The sequence below is a fragment of the Varroa jacobsoni genome, unplaced genomic scaffold (assembly GCF_002532875.2).
Source record: "Varroa jacobsoni isolate VJ856 unplaced genomic scaffold, vjacob_1.0 scaffold_1472, whole genome shotgun sequence".
Taxonomy (NCBI): domain Eukaryota; kingdom Metazoa; phylum Arthropoda; class Arachnida; order Mesostigmata; family Varroidae; genus Varroa; species Varroa jacobsoni.
In genome coordinates, this window is record NW_019214374.1 from 356784 (window position 1) to 374454 (window position 17671).

At 43.2% G+C, this 17671-nt stretch overlaps 2 protein-coding genes across 5 annotated transcripts in view; both read left to right on the top strand.

Moving 5' to 3' along the window:
• The window catches only part of LOC111270421 (uncharacterized), an 18979-nt gene extending 8534 nt beyond the window's left edge, over positions 1–10445 (top strand). For 2 of the 3 annotated variants that reach the window (XM_022850641.2, XM_022850640.2), the window contains exons 2-5: positions 1575–2528; positions 3036–3373; positions 4377–5880; positions 6293–10445. In XM_022850641.2, coding sequence (XP_022706376.1) covers positions 1581–2528; positions 3036–3373; positions 4377–5880; positions 6293–6958 — 3456 coding nt within the window. In that variant the 5' untranslated portion in view covers positions 1575–1580 and the 3' untranslated portion in view covers positions 6959–10445. The remainder of the gene's footprint in view (positions 1–1574; positions 2529–3035; positions 3374–4376; positions 5881–6292) is intronic. The other variant, XR_002686296.2, reaches the window with a different exon arrangement.
• Positions 10446–16820: 6375 nt separating this feature from the next.
• Positions 16821–17671, top strand: part of LOC111270411 (epithelial splicing regulatory protein 1) — a 61471-nt gene continuing 60620 nt past the window's right edge. The window contains exon 1 of one of the 2 annotated variants that reach the window (XM_022850623.2): positions 16821–17014. The gene's annotated coding sequence lies outside the window, so the exon portion shown is untranslated. Of the gene's footprint in view, positions 17015–17063; positions 17082–17671 lie in introns of those variants that run through there. The other variant, XM_022850622.2, reaches the window with a different exon arrangement.

Sequence of the window (17671 nt, forward strand, 5' to 3'; positions counted from 1 at the left end):
CTATAAGCATATCGTGGATTATCCATAGAAGTTCCTTTATACCAGAATCATCGTTCACCACGATAGTCATAGACTTCAATGCCTCAGAGTTGGTTTTGGAACAACGCACGCTGCTACAGTTCCCCCTCACTGCTCAAAAAACTCTTCGATGAGTCAGTAGTAGGGCTATTTAAAAGCCGGACTTTCATTATGGAATAGAATTTTGACATGAAACGGACATGACCTTTAGCCTGTCTAGCATGGAAGTAAACGATTCTGAAGAATCGTCTTCTTTAGCGGCCATCAAAGCTTCTTGTCAGAAGACTAACTTTGATAAATGATGAACCTCACTGCTTCACTACTCGTCCATACAAATACATTTTTTTCATAAAGAACTTTTCTTTATAACTCTTCTTTCCCACGACAGATGTCTTAACTGATGATTTTTGAGGATAGGAAACTGAGGTTTACGCGAGAGATAAAAAAAGTCCTTAGAGAATTAGTATAATGTCCCTCTTCCGTAGTCCATGTTCGGCTAGAAATTATATTTTCGAAAGTCAACTTCTGCGGAACTGCTCAACTTATCAATAAATGGACATACTTGCAAATAAAATGGGCACTATTATATTCATCACTGAATGTTGAAAATTACGGGTTGGTGATATAATTTATAAGACACTAATTATTAAGTTCACCCGAAAATACGGAAGTTCCGCGCGTCGAAGTTGTAAAACTTAACTGCTTAAAAATTTGGTTCAGCTTACCTTTCTAAAGAAAAGGCCGCAACATGTGAATCGCAGCTGTTGTGTAGTGTAGTTTATACATACTCTGATATGTATCGTTTTCATTCGATCGTGACGAATTCACGATACTTTGATAAGTTCGTGCGTTTTTTCCTGTAGGTCAGTTTTACAATCTGCGCTACCTTAACCTTCAGGCTTGATTTGCTTAAGTTGGACGTCGACATACGTTCAGGCAAGCTCGGTTACACACATGCGCTACACAACGTATGCGATCAAGGAAGTAGTATTTTAGGCAGGTCTAGTAAATTTTGTCCTTTTTTATTTCCAATTTTATTGAGAACTTGGCAAGAATGATAAGATAATAAAAACTATGCACAAGTTTGTAAACCTATATTTACCTGCCTTATTCATATCGGCAGTGAACTCTACTTTAATTAGTGGGACTTGCCTTGCTATTCTATGGATTTACCTTTGTAACAAAATGCCTGCAGTTGTATTCTGCTATAATGTGTGCTATAACATGTTCATTTCCAAAAAGATGTCTCTCATCTTAATGAGTCATCATAATCGTGAACTAGCCCCGAGTCAGGCTGAACGCCATTATCATGTATAAGCTACAGTTTTTTTTTATGATACCCTAACTAGGGCAATTAAACACGGTTTACTTCTACATTGGTTGAAGAGACTCTTAGTGGTCTTTGATGTTTATAGCAAAACAATGGTGAATAACCTGTATACTGTAATGCTCAGATCTAGTCTAGTAATTCCTTGAATTAATCATTTGTATAATTCATTTCAATTTACATTAATTTCGCATTTCAATTATTTGTTGGCCTTACGATCTCGTTTCAGTCGGTCATGATGGGTCCGGCCGTTCAGATTTCGGAAGAGGACGCAGAACGCCAAGCCGAAGCCATCTTGCGTTTTGTTCCCCTGCCACTTCCCCTGCCGTACGTTGCCCAAATTAGTTTTGCGCATCCGCCGCCTCTTCCCTCCAGTAGTGCTGGGGTATCTCAACATAACGGCCGACATAATCTTGCTGATGCCGCCACAATGACTGAACAGGTCGATTCACGACATTCGCCCGATGGATATGGACGAGAACGGGCTCTTGATAACAGCAATAGCAGTAACATACTGGACAGACGAACCTCAACCACGACGACATCAGCACACAGCTCCCGTGACAATACTAGCAGTAATAATTCACAGCAGATACCGTTAAGCGGTAACGCCTCTTCGGATCATGGACTTGCGGATCGCCAGGATCACCAACATTTGATGCAGGAGTTAGGTGAGAATCTTCATGAACTCATGGCCCACGTGGATCCCATTTCAATGGGTCACCATCATGCAGTTGATGTGGTCACGTTGGGCGATGTCGCGGCGTCGATGAATCACCAGAATATGGCGGCTGCAGCGGCAGCTGTGGTTGCTGAGGCCAACCTTGTCACAGACGCCCAGGATGACCACGCGGTTGACGTGCACGTAATGGACGTCCTGACGCATTCAGACGTTCATCACATAGACGTCGACGAGACGTGGTCGGAACCGCCGGCGTCGCACGTGTCATTCAGCGATAGCAACCTAAGCGACGAGGATGCCGAGTCCGACACGGATGCTGAACTTTTTGCACCCAGTTTACAAGTTTCGCCAACAAACGTCTTTCCGTCAAATACTAGAAGAACGACATCGACGACGCCTTCAGCACGTCGAACCGAGGGAGTTGAGCCCACTGAGATGCTCTACATTAGCGATGATTCGACGGCGGGCTCCAGTAGCAGCGACGAATGTGAAATCATTATGGTAAGTTAAGATGATGTATCAAATCAATGTAATCAAACATTTTTTCGTATCTAGTGACTATTACTATTAACCGATTTATCATCGTTGTGATTGAGGTCGGGTGTTGTTTGTTAAAAATCTATACTCCGCGCAAAAAAATATCTGTAACAATCCCTAGAAGTATTTAGAGTTAGGTAAAAGTAACAGAAGAAAGTGTGACTCTTCAAGCCTCCAGAATACATTTATAGAACGCTGATACAAGTCAGAGTTGCAACCTAGATAAATCGTTTTGTTTTTTCTTTTAGAAGAAAGCACTGTAAGTATTTCACAACTTATTATATAAAGACTGAAACCTTTCAATTTTGATCTATATAGAGATACGTCATTTATGCTGATGGCACGATTTTCCGCATAATAATGACCAAAACAAATAACGTAGTTCGTCGCCTACGAATCGATAGTGTCCTCGGTACGAAATTTACTTAAAAATATTTCACAAATATTTCTAACGGGATTGCCGAATTATAGGTGGAACCTGGACCGTCGCAGTTTTCTTCGCGAAGTTCTCGTGGGCCCAGTAGAGGGCCTGATAGGGTTGAGTCACCATCTCAAGTTAATGCTGCGGAAGTTCCAGTTCAAGTGCCTTCTGCAAACTCAACTGTTGTCGAGGAAAGTGGACACGTGTTAAATACTACGGTCGCATCGACGGATAACGCAGTTTCATCGATGGCTTCAACAGTTGCGCCTGAACCAGCCGCCTCGTCCTCTTCATCTTCAGTTACTAATGCGAACAATTTTAGTGTCACATCCTTATATGCTCCAAAGAACAGACAGCTGCTGTTGAGACAAGGTTCTTTTAACAGGAGGTAGGTTTAAGCCAAATACATACTTTCAGTGGTGTTCCTATGTACACTTTTGTTTGTACTTTTATACATACATTCCTGCGGGAACATGTGGAGTCAGGTCGCAATAATGCCTAGCTGACAGTGAGAATCAATTTCGTATATACGAAAGTAATGATGCGCATCCTGGTCGAACGTAACTATACAATAAACTATAATCCAGACCTTAAAGTTGCTGTCTCAGCTGGTGACCGAACTTTACGGTTACAAGTGCTGCGCATTACTCACTTCGCTACTACAGCGAATTGAAAACGTATTGAAGAAGCCATCATAAACGTGTTTGGAAACAATTTATAAAAACGGAAGAGTAATGTCAACGCGGTCCCAAGGTTTTATCTACGAATCTGTCTTTCTGTTCGTTGTTCTAAATGGTGAAGATATTTTCAGTAGTTTGGCACGCGTCATTTAAGGATGCCACCAATAAACTCTTCATTTCGCATTTTCAACAAGTACGCCGAATTTGTGAAAGATTTAGCCTAGCATACAACTTCAGAAAAGGTATTTTCGAAGCAACATTGAGAGATTGTGTCGTTTCGATTCAAACTCGTAAAGTTCTCTGAAGTGTAATAGGATTTTTGCTTTTTAGAAGATCGCAGAGTTTTTAGTAAATGAAGTCTGCACCGATTCAAGTTAAAGCAAAAAGGCCGTGCCCTACAAAGACGACTCAATCCCGTATACGACTATATAAAGATCATGGAGAAGCAAAACCTAATTATTCTATTTAGTAGGTTAGTTTAAGGTCTGAGGGAATTTTTACAGGATCTTATAGACCATCCAAATAAGAGAACGGAAATTTTGAGAAATACATGAACGGGACAGTACATTGAATAGTAAAATAGTAATTTCCGGGCTATACCTAACGATGGAACCCGCATGCCTATTTGAGATCTAGGCTTAAAATGTAAAGCTCTGCAGGAAAATTATTAAACGTTCTCTTGCTGTATTTGATTCGATTAACTACTTGCAGGGCACGTTCACATTCATCGCTATTTAGACCTCGGCGTCCTTTACATGACGTGGTGGATTTGACGGGAGACAGTGATGAGGAGGTGCCAGCCCTTTCTCCTTCAGCATCTGCGGGTTCGCAAACGTCAATACCTTCCCGTTTGGCCTGGGACCGCACGCAGTCGCCCCCGGTACCAAGACCTATGCGGTCTCGTCCAAGGTTACCGGAACCAGCCACGAATGCAAATCCATCCGGAACTGCCTCTAGTACGAGTGGCAGTGGCTGTCCTTGCACCATACCTCGATTTCATCCGGCGACACCGTCATATGGAATGGCGACGCGTGGTGAGGGAGCCAGCGGGCCATGTGGGAGCGGTAGACGGTCACGCCAAATGCAGCAGCGGAGCGCTCGACCTCTTGGGCATTTGTTGCCTAGGGGCAGAATCGTACATCACCGTAATCAGGATGGTGATGGTCATGGCTGCACTACTGGGCATTCCTCAGCAACTCGTATTCCACTCGTGGACCAAAGCCCTCTTTCTGGGGGATCAACTGCGTCTTCAACGGCGCCTCCGCCTCCTTCGCCTGGTCCATTACACGCCCACTTTCCACCTCTAAATGTGGGACCTTATGTAACGTTAGCTGGACACCCGCCGCCAATGATTGCGCCGCTTCCACCAGCGACTCCGCTCGGACCTTGTGGTCCTCTTCATGGCATGCCGCACGGCCACGCAGTAGCACGCTCATCTTCTTTCAGCAGTAGCTCTTCACGACAGAGCAGTGCACTATGGGAGGCACAACAGAACCGAGCGGAGCTGCTTCGACTGTCAATGTCGACCGTTGGCCAGACTGATTCTCAACGTACGACCACAGCTCAGTCTAGTCAGGGTCTTCCAGTCGCCTCTACAACCCCTGCTAGTTCACAGACAACAGCGGTTTCGACGTCAGGTCAGAGAGATCCATCATACATAACCCCAATGTCACCGTTTGTGCCTCATAGGCGTGTGCAACCTTGTTGCGCCTTCCTCTTTGGTCCTTTCAGCCATCATTACCATTCGCCTACAGCCGGCGTTCCACCGCCACCATTACCGCCACCTCCCGCTCATCATGGGATCCCGCCCCATCACCATCATCACCATCATCACCATCAACAGCATCATCACCATCATCAGCAGCTTTCTTTCAATCATCACGATCCAATGTTGGCTGCAAGCGCTGCTGGAAGCACTAGTGGCCTGCTAAATGAACCCGGCCTATCAGGGCCCTATTCATTTGTGCCTCGAAGGGCCATGTTCGGAATAGGTGGGCCTGGACGAATGCTCGGTGTGACTGACCGTCAACAAGCACATTCAGGACAACATTCTCACCCAATACATGGATTGCACGGACTTCCGTTACTTGGCCCTGGGGCACAGGCGTTGAGACGTATGCCACCGACACCACTTGTGGCAACCGGAGTTCTTCCACACCTACTCGATAGTTGCACCGTCAAGTACAAACTCAGTGAAGACGACACCCGTCGAGAGGTTTGTTTCATATCTAGGTGAATTTGTCCGGTTTTGCATGTAGGAATAAGTAATGCACTGCTCGCTATTAATTGCGCTTGGCTCCATTTTGACAATATGGTAACTGTGTCCACGCAGTTACTGCGATATCGATTTACACTTTTTTTTGTACCGGAGCAGAAAGACCTAAGCTATCAAGTATTAAGGGATATGTTAGTCATACGAGTACGTACATATATATGTACTACGTTTAACATCTTAGTCGGATAGTGAGCCAGCCATATGAGCTTAATAGGTCTCGTATCAGACTCAGTGTAAGCAAAACCTGATCTTTCCCGACTCGAGACCTTACGAAGGATTGTTCCACTTGGTTATTTGCTAGTTTTGTTGTTAACCACCTTTGCTAAAATGGGTGTCTGTTTCTGAATCATAGGTGACAAAATGCACAATCTGCCTGACAGAGTACGAAGTGTCCGAGGAGGTTCGTCGTCTGCCTTGCATGCACCTGTTCCATCAAGGATGCATCGATCGTTGGCTAGCGACAGATAAGCGTTGTCCCGTGTGTCGGGTTGACGTCACTGTCCGACCAGAGGAATTATTGGCGAAAGTGCAACGAGACAGTCAAATGCAGCTACATCAAGCTGAACAAGAACAGCCGCAGCGATATCCACTAGGTCACCCTCTCCATCAAGAATCTTCAACGCAGCAAAGCCATCAACAGCATCTTCAACAGGATAGCTGCGAGCAGCTCGGCGAATCGATCGACGTGAGAACCAGTGGTACGATCGAATCGCACACGCCCCAAACAGTCCATCAACAAGGGTCGGCGGCAGCAGTCGCAGTCCAGCATTGGCGCCAGCAGCAGCAACAGCTTCAGCAGCTGCACCAACGCCATCAGCAGCAGTTGCACCAACAACAACAGCTGCAGCAACAGCAGCAGGCATCCGCACCGGCGGGAGCCATCGGTTCCATTGTCACTGGCCAGGAACAGTCGCAGGAACAACGTCATCATCGCGAAGCCATTCCACTTGCTCCGGGGGGCGTAATACTTGCCACACCACCACTGACCATCGACGGATCGGGATTTGCCGTTGAGTGACACCTGAAGGCATCTGTACATATATACAACAAGTCTAAATTGGTCGTAAATTATAATTATAAAGAGTGAAATAGTATAGACCTATAAATTTACTGGTACACTGATAGAGACTTGTAGCCAGCGCGCAGTTGGCAGCAGATCAAGCTGCCAATACGTCGTGACTGCTATTATATCGGTTTGACCGACGAAGGTATCAACCTTTCCCAACCAAGAACGATCTGTTTTTTGTTCTTTCACTAGTTGGTTACAAGCATTTTTAACTACCTGCAAACCACCACGGCATTCCCATAAGTATTCCGAGGCTGTTAATTAAGTAAACTAGGGCGAGGAGACCAATTCGAATGATGTCACCCCCCGGCGTCGTCGCGCCCTCTCCTCCAGCAGATCTCGTGCTTCTTTGACCGCGGATCACAAGAATACGGTGAATTGTTTGCAGTATTTGTGCATAACTTTCGATAATCATCACATCGTGTAATTTAATCTAATCTGCTTCGATCAAATTGTATGGGAGGAAGGGTCCTTAAAGGTATCTGCATAATTGCCTAATGTTTCGTTGTTTATAATATTTCCGTTGCCAAAAATATGTCAATATATCGGCCAATTGACAGCCACCTATTTTATCTTGACATAGAAATCGGTGTCTAATAAATTATCTATCTTTGTGTAACAGAACTATCCTCAGCGAGAGTAGGGAATAGTTAGGGTGCTATAGGCAGAGTCTCCTCGTTGGTATTTGACATCCCACGTAGCGTGGACAACGATCTATCACACGAAAGTCTTGTTTTTAGACGTTCGACGTTGTCGATGGGACCGGAGGAGAAAGGAAGACGGGATAAAAACGAAGGCACATACGTACAGATAGGCAAATCGACGAGCCGTTGGGAAAATGGCTATTCGAGGTGGGAAAACATATCAATGAACACGGCCGCCAGACTCAGAGTGCTTAGCATTTGCATGGCATTAGTGTGTCGTCGTCTGTGACGCACCTGACGGTGACGCCAGCGATGATGCTCACAGATTTAAATATGTGCGTGTATATATATATATTCATCTGTGTAGATAATGGCGTCTTTCCGTTTTTCAAACAAGGCAAGCGATCGTGTGACGAACACCGTGTATCGAACGATGAAAGAATCAACGATAACACAAATCCTGTTATTATAAAGGCATTACCATTACAGGCAAGTAGTGAACGAAACAACGTATAAATTAACCTATCCGTTACGTTGCTATATTTGTAGGTTTGTATCCAGACGACCGGAGGCATTATTCCAATACCCATCTAATTATCATTATTACTAAAGTCATTGCGATAATTTAAAGGGGCGGCCGATATAACGTAATGTCGTTTGTTTCAATATTTTTCATGTGGACCTTGAGCTGCCATCCTTTTTTGGTCGTGACTAGTAAGGACACAAAGCTATTAATATTTAGTATAGTGACATTGTGTGTCGGATATTAATTATCCTCTCATTTCGTCCCTGTCTCTATTTCGATCTCCGTTGAAGGAAGGGTGCACGTTTGATACGCGATAGAACATTATACCGTATTAACGGACAACGAGATCGAGCAGCAGACAGCGTGTAACAGGAGAGAGAAACGAACGAATAGAGCCGAATTGTAAATATTGATCATCGTATCACATTTTGGTTAGACTGTGTTCAAGGGAAAAAAATGTTATGCCATGTGCATATTTTGTGGATCTTTACATTTCCAACCATTGATTGGACGTCGTTGAGTATGATACTAGAGAAAGATGAACTGAGGCACGCGTGAGACTATTTAGAGTGGCTCGACATCCTGACAACGACGAAATCAGCGATCGTCATCGGTTTAGCTGATTTCCTCGGCTTTTATTGTTGTAGATGTGTACAGTGGAAGGAACAAACGCAAACAACAGTTGAGTTGAATCTGTGTAGAAGGGCAAAGCTGAATTATACCTGATCCTTTTCGTATGTGCGTGTGAATTTTGCCTCGTTAGGGTACGACACGACCGGGTCCTGGCTTGCTGAGGCAAGACCTGTCGTATAAGGTACTTCGAACTTGTTGACGAATCTGAGGGGCGTTTTTGCGAAGTGGGCGAGGTTTTTGCGTTGAAAGCAGATCAACGGCGTGTTTTTGGCGGGAAATTTCGAAGCTAGGATTAGTTTCATATCGTTTTATTACTTCCCGCAGGGTCTGACGTGGACTAATCTAATCCGTACATTTATGTACCCGATTTTGAAATGGTCCGGCGTGAATGTCTCTGCCCGTCCTCACGAGATTTACGTCCTTTAACTACCAAGATGTACAGTAGACAAATTTGGCTTCAGCTTAACTGTAGTAAATGCCTATAGCCCTCAGTCAGCTACGTAGAATCAATTGGAGTGTACGAGATTTTGCTGAAGGTAACAAGGGCGTATCAAACTGACTCTAGCTCCATAATCCCCTGCTGAGAATAAACGCGATCTGTTTTCGACCTTCAAACCTAATCTATTTCTCAGAAACAGAATTTCTTAGGAAGCCGACAGTTATACATTGGTATATGTACCTTTTTAAGAATTCAGAACATTGCGGTGACGCTTCCTAGTCAGCAAACAATTAGAATGAATGGCAAAGATCTACCGATGAAATTGCATTTTCCTTTTATACAATTAACCCTTGATTAAGACGTAATCTCTGGATGAAACACATATCGAAAAAACTCGTGTGTTGTCGTGATGTCCTTAGAGATTGACATTGATTTCTCGCTTGATTTACTTCTATAGATGTTACCGTTACGGATATCGTTATTGCTATTACTAGCTATAAGTAATCAATTGATCGGCGTCACTATTCAGATGACCATAGCTCCCCATTATTCTAAATAGTGACACTCGTCTGCATTTATAAAATTCAGTCCTAAAAACACGATCCTAGCAGATACGTAATGATGTCGTACAGAAAATTTTAATGCTAACTCAACTCGGGACAGATGTTGCTCGATGCCGCCAAAAAGACCTTGGGGACCTAAATAACGGCAACATCAGGAGACGCTAAAACGCCTAACAACGACAAGTGGCTTGCATACAATATCTAAGGCATAACGTGTTTATACATGCAAGGCGCTTTAACAAAGCGATGATCCATTATTAGAACGTACATATAGACTTTGATAAGTGTGTTTATATATACTAGACCAGCTACACATGGTGTTTATATCTACACACTTCTCCAGATTAAAAACAGAATGACTGTGTAATAGAATACATTTGACTCGGCAGACGTATCTTCAATGAGTTGAAAGATTTCCTTAACTGCATCAAAATAATACGATAATGAGACGTATGCTGATGATTATAATAATAATTATTATTACCTAACTAAAAATGCGAATATATCTGTGTTTGGTGGTTTTGCATATAAAGCTGCTATGATGGACGCTTGAAACAACTGACGACAAGAGCTCCAACAACACCAATAAAGATACTGAAGTTTAAGTAAACATGCTTTCCCGCTAACAATAAAACGTTTTTTTTTTTTGTTCTTCTTAAAGAAAACCGTCATTGTTGTAGCGTATTATTATTATTATTATGGTTAGGTTCGTAGTGGCTTGCGTCACAAGGTACATGCCGATCGAAATTTTTTTGTCCACAAATATCAAATGGAACCAGTGTATCCGGCCCCCTTTTCTTATTTTAATACCTTATATTTAGTACCTATATACGGCCCTATTTAATACGTTACTAATTAGAAACGAGGTAGGTATATTGTGGAGAACAAATGATGTAACAGATATATAAGAAGTTATGACAATACTATGAACTACGTTCATTCCATTAACTGGGTACAGCCGAGATGTGTAGGACAAGCATCCAGCCACTAGCTAGGATTTTGTTCAATACCGAACGCAAGATGCCGAAAACAATATAATACTACCGATAGACTTCAATGTCACAAATAGATGCAGTCAACTTAGTGCACACATGACACTGTAGCAGCATTCTTCCTGGTCCGGATTTCATTTGTCTTACACAAGAATCAGCGTAAAAACAGGATATCTTGAGGATGTTCAAGTTGCGTCAGAGATTGATTCGCTTGAGCGGTTGGCCACAGTCAGTGATAAACAACGCCATTATTTCTATAAGTGGCCACTGTTTCACTCAGCAGCAGTGATCGCTTCAGGCTCTTCGCTGGCAGGCCTCATGGTCGGCCATCTGGTTCGAGTCGTTACTTTTTGTTGGTATATACCGCTATTTGAGACGATGGAGTTCGACAATCTTCTGTTGGACAGGACCGTTACTCCTTTCTCTTACGCACGAGACGTAGATGGAAAGCTTCCGGCATTGTGAGTTTCGTTCGATTTGTTTAATTCTACCAGTCGTTCAATTGCATCGGCAAGCGAGTAATTTGTATACCGAATCGTGTCTTCCGCAGCGTGATCGGCATCTATCTCAAGTTCAACTTATAACTTCTACACAGCGTTGGGCGGTGGACGTCATCGGGGATTGGATGACTAACGACTGCTCTTCGTTGTCGCTCATATCCGTTAGGATTCTGCGTTCGCACGTGACGCTGAAACTGCTAGAAGGTTGTCGATAAATTCTATTTTCGCCATTTAACAGTTGTCGCACTTTCGAGTGGAAAAGTTCTGTTAAGTGGGTAACGGTAACATTTTCAACTCGATGAATGTACAATGCAAAAAAATATTCATTAACAGAAAATTAAAGCTTTTTTGATTCACAAAAGGGCTAGTCCTTCATTTAATATGGATGTCAATATTGATTGCCAGTTCCCGGCAACGTACAAATATATACATATCAACTATAGTCACATTAACTCAAAATGCTACCAAATTATACAATTATCACTACTGTGCTAAAAAACGGTTTACGAGCAATTTCACAATATTATCATCATGTATCTCCTTCGCCGACAAGATTTCCTAGAGGGTGCACTTTGGGGCACCGTGCCGCACATCTATCGCAGAATTGAGCGAATGCAATTCTCAATGGGTTTGTACAAGTCCAGTGCGGTACAGAGCACGTGATGAAAGTCACGGACCGAAGATCGCGTGACGATGCGACGGTTTAAACGACCCGTTCATTCCATGTGTTGTGCCTCATTGCTCTGCTGCTGAGGGATTCAACGTCGATTTTCGCAAGCTGCCACTTTTAGTTACCGCTGTTTTCCGTAAAAGCAGGGGGTTTGCGGAAAGCTATTGACCTTTGTGAGTTTTTTTTTAGCGAGGAGCGGTATATCGATGAGGGGTACGTACGTCCATTCCATGTTGAATGGTGCAACCTTAACGCGCATTTGACGAACGACGCCCTTAGCCGATTTAGTTGCTCGCCTTTTTCAATGGTCAAATCATTCCATGACACTTCGATGTCATGTTCTTCTACTAAATTATCTTCAAGATAGAAAAGAGTTAAAACAAATAAGCGTTGCGATTGTCCATAATAACCACTGCAGCTAGTAATTTCCCGCGTCTTTCATCTACATAAAATGTGAGGCTACATCAGTTGCTCGGTACATGCAGTTCTGCATAACGCAGATCTTTTCACGTATGATACAGGTGTATCTGATATAACAAGCGAACTGTCGCCTTGCCTCGACGCCTGACATTTATCGCCGCAAAGTTGGCCTTCAAACCGTTTGTAACGGTTGTATGCAGCCTAGCTGCATCTGGAATCTGCTATTTCCATAGCCAACTAGAGCGTCTGCACACAATGGTACTTTTCGTAAGATTTCAAGTGGTATGATTTTTCTGGGGCGGGTTTCTCAAGAGCAGAAAAAAAGAAAAGGATGCCGCATAGCTCGACTCGCTGTCCAATAGTTTGAAAAACCCAGTCGTCAATTGTGGCTCTGTTCTTTTGAAATGTAGCTGCTATCTAACCGAGCTCGTTCATGGTGACCTAAACTTTTATGGGGGTTGCTAATACTGCATCTTTAGGTGTAGAGTCAAATGCTGTTTTAGAATCTACAAATGCAGCATACACAAATCTATACCAAACCTCCGTCGATTGGCCAGGAAAGTCTTACATGTCCTGACCATTGAGCTCTTCTTTCAAAATCCACGTTGCTTTTGAGAACTTACTTAAATTTTCCAAGAACTTATTTAATCTTTGTGCCAGGAGCTAGGAGAGAAGCTTATAGCACACGTTCTTATTCCCGATGTCATGGAGCGACGCGGGCTGCGTTGGGTTTTTGCTTCTGGGAGGACCGAATAAAGCTATGTCCCTCCATTAGGGTGGTGATGTTTGCGAGCGGAGAGATTTATTGAACAACACTGCGGGATAGTGCTCCAGAACAAATGCGCGCTTTAGGTATTCGTTTTGAGTATTCGCCAGCCGATAATTCCTGTTGCAGGATTAGGCCTCTTTTTTGTTATTGTTTTGTTCTACGCTGTGCTAAATGGAGTGCCTGCTGAGGGATGGCGTAGCCTGCAGAGAGCATTTCTAGCGAAGTGATCAGTCAATGGAGGTTCGCTACTAGAAGCGACCGATCTATTTTCGCAAAGAAGCCATTTGTTTGGCGGATTCCCTTCATCCGCAACCCGCATCGGTTTCCGCCAGGCTTTTTTTAAGCTAAGTGGCAGGTATCATAAAACTATGGCCTTCATCTCCCCGGACGAGTGGGGCGTATCACACGCTGAATAATGTCAGTTAAGCAGTGGGCATAAATCTTGGTATCGATTACGTCTAAGACTGGAATTATTTAGCAGCTTTTCGGTATCTAGTCATCGGAAAAAGGATTTTTGTTTTGCAAGCAAATGGAGATCTACTAGTACGTTTATCTTCATCCCGATCGGCACCTGCCTCCTGTAGATGTTAGAAAACGGTTCTGCTCGAAAAAGGTGCTTCTTTATTTGCCAACATCTGTGGCAAAGATATTTACGTTGAGTTCCTTGCGCAACCGCGTGTCGTTAGTACCAAATTTGGATTGCCAATCAAGCAGTGTCGTCCATTTAGTGTGTCCCGAAATGCTGTCGTACCTCTTAAGATAGGACGGTCTATGCGAGTATTGAAGTCCTTGGCCATCCATGGTAGTTTGAAGACATGGCCTGAATTCGACTGATGAATTGGTTAGTCAATGTCGAAGTCGCTCTACTACTCCGGAAACGTATGTAAGTTGTTACCTTCTTTATACAAGATCTGGACCAAGCGATTACGTTACCCTTGGCCTCCCTTTTGACAGGGCACTACACGAAGTAATAAGCTGCTAACTCAAAGACTCAACCGGGATAACTCAAAGACGTAGCTATCCCGGTTAGTGCTACAATGTCAATGGCGTCCCAGACGTTTGGTGCAGTTAGCACCAACGTATTGGAGCCTTCGCAGTTTTATTTGATGATTCTTAAGTGTCTCCTACAGCTCTGCCTCTCCTGCTTGTTTCATAAACGAGCGTGGAACGAATTGCGCGATCGAGCGCATTGTGATTAGCACTCTGAGACGTATGGACGGTTTAATGAGCCCCCCGTGACGCCCTGATCAAGGTGGCTCTTTCATTTAAAATTGCCCCGTCCCTTCTGTTGATACACTGTAGGCGTCGGGAAGACTAACGAAGTTTGTTGTTCATCCCCATCGGCACGAAGCCACCAGTGTCCTCTGTTGACAGCTTGCCTCCTAGCGAACTTTCATTATCATAATTTCTTAAAGGCTTAATTTTTCTGACATTGTTGGGAGCAATCTTGTTCTCCATAGCTGGATTGTATAGTCGTGACAACTTGTTGCTGTGTGCTAGAAGATAGTAACGGTACCGCGAATACCGCGTTCTCCTCGACTGCCTTATTTGCGAAAATGTCCCTGGCGGCCTTGCAGTCCACTCGGAGACAGGTGTGGACTCTGGACGGGTTAACCCTAACTTTGAAGCAAAAATCTACACTGCTGACTCAAGCCTGGCCTTGTAAATCTCCATTCATTCTTGATATCCATCTCGAAAACATATTGCCACCGGGTCAGCTGTTTTACCAGGATATCTACCTGGTTCAGTGAGAACATTGCCGATAAAAAAAAACGACAAGCACCTCATAGAACACTCAGCCGTTTTTCCAATCGGCCGCTGCTGATACATACGACACAATTGTATGCTGGCAAACCGTTTCGTTGGATTCACTTCGTCGACAACATTGCAGATTGTTTTGTTACACCTTTCTAAGTGCACATTGTGCACATATAAGGCGAGAGCCTATGATTTATGGGGTCAGTCTTAGGGGGGGCCGTTTCCAACTACCAGGTATGTGCAGGAAGCTAAATGTTGCATCCAGGCAAATCACCGATACCGTTGTTCTATTGTAAGCTGGCAGATTTCCCCATTCATTTGCCGGTTGGCTCTTGTCCGAGACAGCTAGCTTTGACAATGGCTGTTGTTTACACCCTAATGAGCTGCTAACAATATTCACATGTTTAGGAATAGTGCGCCTACGTTTTCTCACGGCCAGTTCGAATAGTTCAAGTCCTTATCGCTTTAACTAGAGTGAAGTTGAATATCGTTGATTCTTGCGGGCGCACTGGGTCGGCATAAGTCGCTGATGTGCCCCAATTTGATGCCAAATGGTTCCTAAGAGCATTGCAAGAGTATGAAACCATGGCGCACACGACTCATCGTTTCAAACGTAGCTGTGATGCCTTTTTTTAGTACGTATCCGATTTTCCACTGTACGTGTGCCTTTTCGAAAAATTTGTTTACGTTTGATTGCCATGACACTCTCAACGTGAAGACCTTAAATTCCATCGGGTCTCAATTTCTAAAAGCCATGTAATTCAAAAGTAACTCAACTCGCCCTAGGTGGCGCTTCAGACATATTACATAAGATAGTTTAAATGAGTAACTTATTCAATGCTAAAAGACACGTGCATGTACAAATAACTGCGTTTTAAGCTAGGATAGATGTTACGTTAAAGCTTTAAATATTTAAACAGTATTTAGTTGAGACTGAGACTGCCAGATTATTAGAGCAAGAAACTTTATCTACTTAACGTTAGGGCTATAGCTAACGCATGTAGCTATGTTATAGCTATCTATGTAAGACTAAAAGTAACAACAAGGAATGGATTGAAGTTCCATGAAGTAAAAAAAAAATAGGGAACGATAGTTTTACGCTAATAGTTTTGTCTACTTTTTTTTTTTTACTGTTATTATGGTTTGTAACTAGTACACGGCGTTGATGTCGCTAACCGCCCTTCAGAACGATCTGTCAGTAACGAAGCCGCACTTGCAATCAGTGCTCTTGTCAATAACGTAATCTGCAATAGGATGTTTAACAAATGCACAATATTTCTCTTATCAAAGAGATCTTTATATAAAGATACATCTTAGATCTATAAAATCACTAATGGGAAGCTTAAAGAGTACAATTTTGAGTCGCTTCTAGGATCCGAGTCTGAACATCTGCAATTAGAAAATTTATTGACGACAAAATCTAGAGCTTCACAATACATTTATGCTACTGAAAGTTTATGTAGAGCAGAAAATTTGCAAAAAAAAAGCAGAAAAACCGAACAATATTTAGGTTCATGAAAGGTAGCTGTTATTTCGTCTGGCTAGGAGTCGGCCTCACATTACGGACCGAGTTCGTAAATCGCGACCTCTTAGTTATAGACAAACAAGGTCGCTAGCAGATAGCAGGTCCTTTACAAGGTTTAATTTCAATAATATTACGAACATTCATATATGTTATCTTGTGCTCATTATTAAACGTTTCAATGATGATAGGACCAGTGATGACGCTGGTGTTGATCATAATCGTTCCGATGGCCATGTGCGGCCGTTCATTGAGTGCACGTCTACCCTTTCCTTTCGGGAACGAGCTTATCTTTATAGCCTGTATGGATACACTGAACCGTTAACGTCGTAGGTGAGTCAAGAGAAGTTTGCAGTTGCTCGAGCTCTACTTATCCAGTTGACCAACTAACTGTTGGAGCGTCAGGGCAGAGTACTGAAATATTCTTTCGCATCGACTGCAAAACGGGAACCCAGAGCTCAACTACTGCAGTAACCGAGCCTTTTGTTGGAACTGCTGTTTTTGCCAACATTGTGCGTCTGGGCCACAAGAGACCAGGAAAAATCTCTTTGTCCTAACGATGATGTTCTAATGTGAGTGCAAACTGATGCAGGTCAGGTCTAGCAAACAGATTCCATGAAACAGTTGCCTTCAAAGACGGTGAGTTCAGGCTATGTTCTTCATGGTGATGACGACGACAGCAGCTAGAATAGTGTTCATAGTAACTAATTTTCGCGTTATCAAACACCTCCTTTTGGTAACTTCCCCTCGCTGCCTCCTTGCGCAGAAAACAAGAATGGACACCATAGCTTATCCGACATAAATACTTTATAACTATAAACTTTATAACTATAGTTGTTAAAACAAGTCCGAATACCTATTTAATTTTAATATCGATTCCTCGTTAAACTGTCTCGCCATAACAGACGCCGTGGAAGAAGCGCGATAATCTCACCTACTTCTTTCTAGCTAATCGACTGTACCTCGCATTGGCCTTCCAATAATCACCACTCGGTTAAGGATGAACATAGTAAATCGAGCGGTTTACCATAACAACTTAGTGACAGCTTACAAAACCATGTGAAACGGTCCGGTTTTTTTTCTCATGTATAGGCTGCAATTTAACAGCGTAATTGTTATTGGTGTTAGTAGTTGTTAAAAACTGGTCGCTTTGATATCATTACACACACACACACTCAGACACACACACACAGACACACATACACAGACACACATACACGCACACGCAC